Raw genomic sequence first — 12,263 nt, 5'->3', positions numbered from 1 at the left:
TGTTTATCTGTACTGATTTTTCAAAAAAATTCTTTTCTGCCATGAGTTAGGGAAGAAAACTGAACTAATACAGGATGGTATTGATGAACCTGGCGGAGTTTGAAGGAAGAAAGGGGAAAAAGACAGCACATTGGGACTGAAACCATGGGAAGCAGCAAAGAGCAAGTGTGGGAAGTGCAGACAGTGGAGGTACCAAGGTTAACACAGTGACTGGAGAGAAAAGGGCAATGGAGAACACAATGAGAAGAGATACAAGAAATAAGCTTGGACAAAACCATGTATCTCTGACACATCTTAACTTGCTCAGCTCAACAATGGGATAATTAGGAGAAATTAAAAAAAAGATGGTTACAGGCACAGGCAAAAAAAAATAGTGTCTGTAGTCTTGGCTTAAGCAAACTGGAGGAATTCAACAGCATCATTAGAGCACACTGGAGCCTGGCTTCTAGCACGGCAAAAAAGGCTGAAAACTTGGAAAGCTTACAAGAGATAGATCTAAATTTTCTCCACTGTAAATAGAAAGTGATAAGACTCAACTAACAAGCAGATCACTTATCACTGCCCAGCTCAGCACAATAAACTGGTGTCAAGAGAAAATTGGTGTGATGACTAGCAAATTCAGATGTAGAGACTGAAATGACATTGCCTATGCTTCTTGCAGCAAGGCAAATAATTAAAATAATGCCACTGATTAGAAAACACCCTCCTTTATCCACTTCTGTTACTTCGCAGCACTTCCAGAATTTATCCCAACTCTGAGAGGTTCTCATGGCTGCTTCTTTACTGGCAGAGAAGCTGCTAACTACCAGCACTAACCAATTTCCCTGGCTTTACAAGCTTAAATAACACCTGACAGCACGAGTCCCCGTGAACATGCCCACAGAGCAGCCTCGTTCGTGGCTAATGGACTCACGCAGGGCACTGGAGGATATGCTGGAGTATATTTCCATTTAACACCTATTACAAGGGAAAGAAAGGAAAGTTTATTATAATGGAACGTGCGACATAAATATATGTCAGTTGTCATTCCGTGTGACATCAACTTTCATTTTACCTCGGGTTATTATTTAAGTAATAAATCCTAACAAGGTGAGCTTTATCATCCCACAGAGTGTATCCGGGAGGTAGAGACACAAGGTGATGGCAAGAACGCTCAAAACATGATAATTCCTGACAGCTGCTGCTTGAGCACAAGTTAAATTGAACAGTTTATCTCAGCATAAAGATGTTATAAGGTTTTATGTTTAATTTAAAAAAATTAACATAAAACCCAGAGAAAGCAGAGTTAGGCAATCTTTCACAAACATGACATACTACAATCACTGTATAAGCTGGATTAGTACTTATTACCATGCTACTAGAGAATTAAGCTGTTTTTAGACCACCAAAGAGCTTTAAATTGCAACTTTTGTCTCTGTAAGAGAAACCTATATTTAAAACGTCTGCTAAATTCAAATTAGCAGCTACATCATTAACTTACCATCTCACAAAACCCCCTACAATTTCAACCGCTATTATGGTGTCCTTATCGAGACCTATCAACACTGCAGCATTTAATATATACAGTGCTCTCCAATAAATACAGTGAGTGAATCCTCACTAAACCTGTGCTGAAGGTCACATTCCTAAAGCTCTGCCCCAGCTCTCCTCTCGAAAACATCCCCAAGCACTTTGCTGTGTGACAAGTGACCTTCTTGCACAGAGCAGGACCATCCCACATGCAGTAGCCCCACTGCCTTGGAGACTGGCCAGATTTCAGGACCACCATCCACACAAGCTGCAGTCTAAAGCCATGCCTGTGCTTCATCTGAATCAGTTCACAGTCCTTCTGAGGACCTGCTTGTGTGAAATTAGTTAAGCATGTGTTTAACTAAAATAAATATTCCTGGGAAGGAAGCTGAGTGCACTTGCAGGTTCAGAGAGGTGACACATCCACAGAATTCTCTGCCCTTTGCTACCGTCTTCCCCATAACTTCACTCCAAAGGACTAAAAATCAGTCAAATATAAAAGCCCTTTTTTTTTTTTTAATTACCAACAGACAAAATTATTAATACAGGTTTCCATTTAGATCAAGCAAATTATTATAGTGAAGGTGCTAAAGTATTTTTATTTGGCTTTATAAATCTTCTTTGTGTCACACAGCCATGATTTACTCTTTTATGGCATTGCTCTAAATCTTTCAATTAAATTCCCATGCAACTTAACTAAAAACACATTTTGCCTTCCCCTTGGGAGACCACACAGGGCATATTTATGTATCTATGGATATGGAGGCTGAACTCTCCAATCCACCAGGCTTATAGAACAAAGCGAGTTTAAAACAGCAGCTGATTTGTAGTGGAATGTTCCTCAGTCTGGCAAAAGTTCTGCACGAAGGACAGATAAATGTGGCCACTATTGGTCAGTGGCAGTACAGGTAACCCAGCTCTCCCTGGAAAAGGAGGATTGCTGTAGGATACAATCCACCAGCAGCAGCAGCAGGAGCAGCAGCAGCAGCAGCAGGGACTCTTCTGCTCCGCAAATAAAATCCAAAGCCATAATTCTCTGCTGCAAAACAACTACATTCACAGTAAAATGAGTTTATGATTGAAGATCTGGCAGTCCAGAAAAGAGCTATGAGCACTCTTCATCCTCCAGGAACAGTATTACAATAAAACAGACTAAAATTTGGATATGGCTACAAATATGAGCCTTTTAGGGAAAGAGGGTACTAAAATAATACTGTTCAGTAGATGGCACTGATTGAAACAGTGAGGCCCTGGCACAGGGTGCCCAGAGAAGCTGTGGCTGTCCCTGGATCGCTGGAAGTGTCCAAGGACAGGCTGGACAGGGCTTGGGTCAGCCTGGGATAATGGAAGGTATCCCTGCCCATGGTAGGGGTGGAACGGGACGAGCTTAAGGTCCCTTCGGACTCAAAGCTTCTTTATTTCTGGATTGCACTAGAGTTTATCCAAACCATTCTGCTCTATGTTGCCCCCTTGAAGGCCAAGGCAAAGCCAAGAGGTCTAACCTCAGACATCCACCTGGGGAAACAAGGGCTCCAGAGGGGATGGAGGCTTCTAGCACCTACAGATCAAACCTTGTGGTTCTGGTTCCTCCATGACATTGTTTTCCTTGATTTCAACCCAGCAATTAGCCAAGTCCATAGATTTGGCTTTAAGTTATCTTTCAAATGTAAACAGTGTCTCATCAAATAGCACAATTAATGTCTCCAAATCTTAACAGACCAGTTATTTTTGTTTGTTATTACAGACATTTTTATATGATCAGCTTACAGAAGTTGCATTTTTAACACTAGCCCAAGAACACACAAATTACACCACATATAAAATGCCTTTCCTTTTCCCATTACACAATAGACAACACTGAATTTCTGAACAATAAATACTAATAAGTGGTAATATGTGACAGTAGACAGTATAATAAATAATAAATTAACAATAATTTTTTGACATGGAATGTGCAAATGTCAAGAAATGCTTATAGATATTTTAACTCATAAATTAAGGTTTTTGTAGATAAAGATAATTTGCAATGTTTACAGAAATAATTAAGTCTTACTATTTTAATGGTCTTTATTTTTCAGAACAAATCACAAGGGTTGTCATGCCTTTCATCTTAATTAGGCCATGTGTTTGTCTTATTTATTTCTATGTACTTTCATAAACGTTTACAAATATTAATTGTAAAGAAAAATATTTTTTCCTCTTGCTGTAATTGCTATATGTACATATAGTACAGTGATAAATATTCATGACTGCTACCAGTTCAATATTTAGGATCTGGGAGTTGCCTTGTATGTTAAAATACAGCAAGAAGAAAAAGCTCGGTTTCAACTTATACTGACAATCCTTTTTTTGTATTTTTATTTTAAAATACACCACTTCAAAAATTAAAAAAGTTACATAAATGCATTTTTTAATTTGCAAATCATTTGGGTTCTCTCACAATTCCTCCTTACTGCTCTGATTCTTTATTTCCACCAGCTGATCAGAGTATTTATGTACTGGAATCAAATCACAAACAAAATTTCAGGCCAGATCCTTAGCCCACATAATTAAGAATCAGTCTTAAACACTTTTCCACTATTTTTTATGACCCTTAACTCAAAAAGGTATCAAAAACCATGTGAAAACCGTGAATCCAAATTACTTCTCCATGTAATATCAAGAAGTAAGCTTGAAAGAGACTCTCACAGAGCAGACTTTTGAGGGGTGTATATTCTGCTTGAACTGTTTTGCTTTTTAGGCAACCACACTGAAGCTTCTTAAATTTTATTAAGTGTGTGTGGCACTATTTTTTTCCCTGATTTGTAATTAAATTTGGCTTCAATTAATTACTGACAGATGCACATTTTTACTTTAGTGGCCAGATTGTTCACCATGGGCTACATTGGCCTCTCTGTTCCCACGAAGGGAGAGGTCAGGACCAAGCAGTCAGAGCTGTGGTGATGGGGGGAAGGAGAAACCATGAATCCACATCGTCCTCCTCACTCAAATTCCATCAGCAACAAACAATGAAGCAAAGGAATTTTATTAGAGCAGAGAATAAGCAGATCAGAATAACTCACTAGTGAAAAGTAGCTATTGCTTTGTGATTTGTGTAACATGGACAGACTAACTGCTAAAATAGGTACTGTGATGGAGCAAAGAAAAAGTAGGAAGCAAGATAAACAGAGGACATAGTGACTGAAGGCAAAAAAATTCACCACAGGTAAATATACAGGATGCAGTGATGTATAATGAAATGACATTTTAAAAGAAAAATGCCTGCAAAACTGATGTTCTACTCAATTAGGTAACATTTAAGCAGCATTATTTATTGGTTGTAAGGCTGCAAATTAATTTAATTTGGTATCTTATCTGTCCAATTCTGGAGAGAAGCCAAACATGTCAAATGCCTGGCATGAACAACGCAATATGGCCAAGGGGTTGTAGCAGCAGGGAGAAGTCCTAGGGCTACACGTAACTACACTTCTTAATCTGAACAGCAAGCTTTGAGCATCATTGCTTCACATCTCCTGGTGTCAGCTTGGATCCAGGATGGCACAGAGCAAACAGTCAACATCATGGATCTACAGATCCCACTGCCAGCAAGGCTGATTGATCCCACAGAACGGGAATCAAACCCAGCACAGCACAGACGCACCACAATACCGAGGGCTTCCCTTAGGAAAGGTTTCTATCACGAGATGCTTGCATAAAGTAGAACAACAAATGAGTGGAACTCATTTTCCATTATTTTAGTAAGTTCTGGCAAAGTAAAAACTCAAATCTTCCCCCAGTTTTCAGGTTTACACGTTTTGCATTCTAAAGACACAGAAGACCCGCTCACTTTGCACAACTGCAGAGAAAATCAGGGAATCTCAGAATTGTTTGGGTTGGAAGGGACCTTAAATATCATCAGATTCAAACTCCCTGCCATGGGGAAGTTTTACTGATTGTTACACTTCAAGTGCCCTGAAAATCCTATCTTCCAAAGTATTCCAGACTGCTTTTTATGTTGCTTTATGCACCTTGATACTTAAACACTTTTTCTTTTTTTAAAGGAATTTGAAGACTGTGACTGAAAGGAACTTAGCTTTCTTAGCAAATGGCTTTCACGTTTTTCTAATATCCCACAGCTCTGATTTAATCTCGAGCAATCTACTAACAGCAAGTCCTTTAAAAAATTTTTTTTATGGAATCTTTTAGCTAAATTTCGTAAAAAACTCCCACTCCAGAGCATCGACCCAAGGCAGAACTACTGCCTAAGAATGGGGACCCTCAGGAAAAGCAGGATTCTTCCCAGAAAACTAATACAGTCCTTGAAAAAACTCAGACTGTCATAAAACCTGAGCAGCTGGCAACTCTGTCACCATGAAGTATCCATATGGAAGACCGAGATGTGTCAAACTACCCAAAACGAGTTTGGATAGTGCAGAAGATGGAATAAATAATTCAGTATCTTCAACACTTTCAACAGCAGGTAGTAGATATGCTACCTGCTCCTACAACGTGCCAAAATGTAACATGCGAGTGAGAGCGAGCGAGAGAATGTGAGTGTCTCCAACCTGTTTTCATGAGGATATTTTGCTCGAGGAACTTCTCTTTTTAGAGGCATATGATCCGTATCAGATGTTTGTCAGGAGCAGGCAGCACTACAGAACATTAGGAATAACTTAGTGATTTTTAATATATATTCACAAAGCGAAATCACAAAGTCCTCTGTACACATGTATTTTTAAAAAAGTATTTTTATCAAATATTACAAAAAAAATGAAGGGAAATATGTATTTCTCCCAAATGCCCTTCACACTTATAGAATATTTGTTGCTACAGCATAGTGGCAACTTTCCTGCCGCAATATAAGCTGAGCAAACTATTCCACGTGCTCAGCAAAGTGGCAATCAGAACCATAATTTAAATATTTCTGCTCCATGTTCATGACATAGTTCAACTATAAAACTACATTGTGCAGTGTCAGTCTTCTGCTTTCTCTTCCTATGAGAAACAGTCACACATTGGTGCATAAACCTTCATCATTTATACTCAGAGAAGATAAAGTGACACTTCTGTTCCCCAAGAAATTAAAATAATTTAATGCTTAAGGGTCTTCATACCTGTCTTTGGAGGGACAAACTCCTTCCTACACAGATTTATCAACCAATACTTCATCAAAAACACACAGACAGCAGGTAGACTGAGATTCAAAAGCACATCAATAAGGAAAATGACAAGTTTTGTGTACTGCACACTATTTTGAGCCCCTCCACTTTCTGATTAGAACATTTCTGTAACTCAGCAAAGCCCACACTCGCTACCAGATTTGAAGGATTGCACTGAAATGGCTGAGCGACCGACTGAAGTGAGATTTCAAAGAAGTGAGACAAACACTCGCCTAAATTCAAAAGCTGCCAAACATATTTCATCAGACTTTCAAAAGATAATTGTTTTGTCTGTTCTGAATTAAGCTTTAAGTGCTTTAAGAAAGATTTCTCTACAAACATGGCTAAAGATCACAAAGGGGAGCATTTGGAATGAATGGAACCCTTCAGTCATATATTTATTTAATATCACTTGCATCATGCCTGGCATATACCATAAGCTGCTTTATTTCCATTTCCATAACATGATTTTAAGGATAATCTATACTGATGTCCAACCATTTTATTTCACATGTTATCATAACAGGGTTTTTATTTATAATGCAACCAGGGAAAGAGATGGAAATAAAGGGTCTCAGCTCTGCAGCCTGGAGCTCCTGACACGAGATGTAAGGTACAGATGCAAGAGCTGAGACAAACAGCAGAGAATTCAAAGAAAAAGAAAATATGTCAAACTCATGAGAGAATTTAACAGCCATGGAAATTAAGCCTTTTGCCCATTTTCTTCTCCAGCTCCTGGCTGAGAGTTTTGCAGGGTTAACAATGACATTAGACATTTACAGTCATGTTTGGTCAATTTATACAACACAGATCTGATCCTTGATTGAGCAACCCGTACCTCAACACTACAAGATATTGGTTTCCCCACATACAAAAATCCAAAAATAAAATATTAATTTAATAAAAAAACACTTCTAGGCTTCCATATATTTCACAAATCATACTTTCCCAGCACATCTCATATGCAACTATCACTTCAGAATTTTTTTTTATCATTAAATAAAGCATCCAGTGCTAAATTCCCATTATTTCCCAGGAAAACAAAAGAGAAATATGTGCCTCTGGGGTTGGAGTCATATGTTAAGAAGTCAAAAACCACACCAGATGCTTTCTAATCTTTAAGATTAAGAAACTGAGGCCAAGGTTTGTTTATCAAGGACCAACAAGCAAACCAGGGCAACAGTGAGAAGTCAGGAGCCCAAGCCTGAGCTGAAGATAAGCAAATGTCATGGTCTAGTGATTCAATCAGCTCATGTAAGATCATGTAAGTGTTTACGTATCTTATGGACCCTGCTCACCACAGCACCTGACAGATTTCCCAAAATATTATCTTTGTGAGAGAGTACAGAGCGATTCAGCGTTTTCAGATCTCGTATCTTCACTTCCAGAGAGATGTACATGCACAGATGTCTGCGTGCATGCACATGCAGATACACGACACATAAATACTATATACACATATATTTTCTAGCAAAATACACCATAAAACTATGAAACATTCTGAATTGAGCTATTTAAACTGTGGCCAGGAAAACTGTTGACAAGAGCTAATTTGTTATTGAAAAAAGATTGTGCATCTCTCCATGACAGAAACCTAAAAATCTGTTCAAGATGGCTGGGCAAGGAGCTTTCATATCTGCAAAGGCTGAGCAAAGCAAAGTAGTTTTGGTCAAGGTCTCCAAATAACACCATTTGTCCAGCAATGCCATTGAACGACACATAAAACCTTTCAGGAGCTCCTGAAAAGGAAACCTGACTCAAGCTGTTTGCCAAGATGACTGGAGATGTTCTTTGGAAAGTATTCTCCAAAAAGTTCTGGAGCAATGGTAGCTGTACAATCATATGGCATTAATTTTCTGTATATATCTCTTTATATTGCCGGAAGAAACAAATTAACTTGAAAATTCAAAGATCTTTATACAGCCCTGTGCTCTTAGGTACAAATATTTAAGTAATCTTTACATCCTGTCAAACATTGAAATGGATATTAAATTATATTAAATTATTATAGATACAAGTAGTAAAATTTATCTTCTGCTTTCTCTGTTAGCTCCTGCATCTTGGTATTTCTTACACTAAGTATAAAATATATTTTAATATTATCTTTGATTTAAATTGCTTCTTCTATTAAAACAAAAACTTTTGCTGGATGTATAAAAACCTGCCCAGAAGCCTCACAAATTTTCCGTCTAAAGGGTCACAGGTTTAGAAAAACAGTATTTATTCCCAATATTCCTTTCCCTGATGCTTTTTAGCCATCCCTGTTGGATCCCTTTAGCCATTTTTTTTTCCTTTTAAAATAAACAAATAAATTAACAAACCATACAGAAGGAAGGAACTTCAGCATTTCAACCCCAACTGAAGCCAAAACTCCCCACTGAGCCCTATGGCCCCCACTGTATGTGCTCAGCACAGTGGGAGCTGCCCCAGCCTGCAGGTATGTGGAAGAGGTGCAATGCTCCCCTTGACTTCATATATGAAGAGAAATTCCCCTCCATTTAAAAGAATGGAAAGGGAAAAAAAATAAAATGTGAGAAATGTCCCTCTTTCCTGTTCCAGGACCTGTGGATTGACCTGATGAGGAAGAAGCAACCTGGCAGATAAAATATAAAAAATTCATTTTTTCCTTCTCTCTTGTTCCTGTGTATTAGCAGAAAGAACAAAATGAAGGCGTAAGGAGCTACTGAAAAAAAATCAAGCCAAAATTACACCCGTCAGGGTGATGGAGTGCAGTGTCCTGCCCAGTCCCACCGCAGACCTCCTCAGGGCTACTGTTTCAAGGAAAAATTAAACAAGATGACACAGAAACAGTCCAAGATTGACATTTTCCAGCTTTGTGTCATGTTACATTATTTGAATGAAACTCAACTTTTAAAAACATCCAAAGGAAAGTGAATGAGGGCTGTATGTAACAAAGACGTGTAAGAAATAAGACTCTCACTAGAAGAAAGAGAGCCACCCATGTTGATAACGACCAAAGGTAAGAATATTTTTAAGGACACTGTTACCTATCCCAGCCACCCTTTTTGTTGCCAGATTAATAAGAAAAACATTCATTATTCTACCAGTATTTTCTCCCTGTGGCTTTACTCAGGTTGTGTCCACAGGTTGCTGATGAAGCCCAGTATTCCCACCACAGCTGCTCTCCCAAACATCTTCAAGGTCCAAAGTCCACAGCACAAGGGCTCAGCTTTATTGGAAGGATAAAGCCCTGAAATTACTGAAAAAGCTGTTCAGAAGTATGAAAAATAATATGCAATATTTTTTTCCTCAGTTACCAAGAAATTTGAAGCAGCCAGCAATCAACCTCCCTCTTCTCAGCACTCAAAAGCACTTAAAGAAAGCCTGTTCTTAACCCTGCTGCACAGAAAAAAATCCCTTTTATCTTCCATTTATTTTCATTTTTACCTGAAAGGCAGAAAAGACTTGGGTTTTATGTACACCAAACACAAACTGGACTTTTTTTGCAGTGCATTAGACTGTGGTTGCCTTCCCCCCATATGAATGCATACCTGAATTTCCACCAAAAAAAAAAAAAAAACAACAAAAACACAATATTGCCCTTCTGATTTAAGCACGGCCTGTTACTCAATGTAACGTTCATCTATACATGTTCTCACTGTTTAAGAACTCGGCGCAGGTGTTATTAATAAAATAAATTTATTTTTAAAAAGGATGCTATTCTATAAGCTTTGAAGCTCACACATAGTCTAACTTAAGCCAGCTTGGGCTCATCTGGTCTTTAAATGAGCCCTTTCATGTGGTCAGCCCACGAGCCATACGTACTGCTGCTCAATCACGCCACTGTACATCGTCAGCGCGAGGATGATTTGCATGATTTGCATTTCCTGTGCGCTCCAGCTTCAAGGAGCTCTAAGCACCACGTACAAAAGAAACCACCGCCAAGTAATGCAAAGATTTTTTAGTTAAACCAGATGAGACTGTTTCAGTCAGCCTTGCCAATAGTGAAAAGGAAAAAAAAAAATTACAAAAAATAACTAACAAAAAGAGGTGGGGGGGAAAGAAAAGTCTCAGGGATATCCTGTTAAATAAGGATTTATTTGGAGGGAATCTGAACCTTAGATTCATACCCTTACTTTTAAAATATAAAAGCTCTATGAGACCCTTAATAAATAATTGCCTAGCAGAAAATAATTCAGTTAAGAACTTTTCTTCCTCAATATTTCTTAGCTTTTGGCACTACATTATGTTAGTGATTTATTTATTTATTTAATAGCACATAAATGGATTCTGACTACATTCAGTTTCATAAGGTAGGAAAAGTAACCTAATTAAACTGAATTCACTGATAGCTGGTTAATACTTGTCCCTATGAAGAAATCTTTTATTTTATCCCAAATAATCAATAAAACCTATTGGACAAACATCTAAGACAGAAACAGCATTACAGTGGGCTTCAATGAATAATAACTAAAATTAAAAAAAATGTACCAGAGCCTCGTTGTCATGAAAAACAGAGACAGATGGGGAGCCAGACCTATATGATGCTACAAATAGATGAATATCTTGTAAGGATTTCAACAAATGTTATAAGACCTAGTCAAAATTTGAAAAAGTACAATGCAGTAGCACCAGCAAATCTGAAGTTCACCTGAAATCCAAGCCATACTATCATCATTATATAGATTATCAGTGTTTCAAAAATAACAATAAAGATTAAAGCCTTTATAAAATCTTTTCTAGATTGCAGCACAGCTAAAAATGTCATTATTCAATACAAAGAAAATATAATTAAGGAAGTTTGCTGTAACAGTTACTTTGGGAATGAGATGCATCCTGTCCCCAACTTAAAAATACAGGTGGGCACGTGCACTTCACATTCCAATATTGGATTGTATGGCAAATCTCTCTCTAAACTGGTTGATAAATTGAGATGACTAAAGACTATCAGGCTGAGTGTGCTCTATGTGCCCAGCTACAGAGCACAGCCTGACAGAGACCCAAGCCAGGCTGCTCCAGGAATCTGCACATCATCACGCTCCAGAAAAACCACAGCGAACTCCCGGCACCGCCGCTTCCAAAGAACACTCGATTTTAGAAAATTAAGTTGCATCCTCTTTGTTTCGGTTTTGTTTTTTTTCCCCTGTGTTGTTCAAATGGAGCCAAATATAAGATGTGGGCTAAACTGTAAATGAGGGGTTAAATTCTGTCTTGAACACAAAAATTCCACTTATTTCATTGTTGTCTGTAAATATACAGTCAAGAGCCACATTTAATCACCACACGTAGTTTCTATATTGTGACTGTTAAGATTTAGTAATCAAAATGGCTACCAGAATAAAAATGCACTCTGTCATTTTTCCACTTAGACAGCCCCTGTATAATGCTCTTAAAGGTCAGCTAATTTTATTATGGAAAGTAACTAATAACCTTTATTAATTCTTACGCTCACAGTTTTCGAACACGTCAACCAAATAAATAATACTCTGCAGGAAGACACCACACAAACCAAGCTGTTGAATACAATCTCTGTGCATTTGCAACAGACAAAAGAGGTCATTAGAAATGTAATACACAGGATTTTTTTGCTCTGGAAATTAGGAAAACATGGATAGACAGAGCTTTTTAAAAGCCAGGCTGCTGGTCCTCCCCCGT

The 12,263-nt window shown here is 38.0% G+C and overlaps 1 protein-coding gene across 10 annotated transcripts in view; it reads right to left on the bottom strand.

The window, feature by feature from the left end:
- Positions 1-12,263, bottom strand: part of QTMAN (queuosine-tRNA mannosyltransferase) — a 181,983-nt gene that overhangs the window by 100,097 nt on the left and 69,623 nt on the right. The window contains exon 2 of one of the 10 annotated variants that reach the window (XM_014249647.2): positions 6,054-6,140. The exons of the other annotated variants lie outside the window; for them this stretch is intronic. Within the exon in view, the coding sequence (XP_014105122.1) occupies positions 6,054-6,103 (50 nt within the window). The 5' untranslated portion in view covers positions 6,104-6,140. The remainder of the gene's footprint in view (positions 1-6,053; positions 6,141-12,263) is intronic. 10 annotated transcript variants of the gene reach the window in all.

This window comes from Pseudopodoces humilis, chromosome 8 (genome assembly GCF_049639895.1).
Source record: "Pseudopodoces humilis isolate 2021_Gansu_Grassland_sample_001 chromosome 8, ASM4963989v1, whole genome shotgun sequence".
NCBI classification, from domain to species: domain Eukaryota; kingdom Metazoa; phylum Chordata; class Aves; order Passeriformes; family Paridae; genus Pseudopodoces; species Pseudopodoces humilis.
This window is presented reverse-complemented; position numbering and strand designations above follow the sequence as displayed.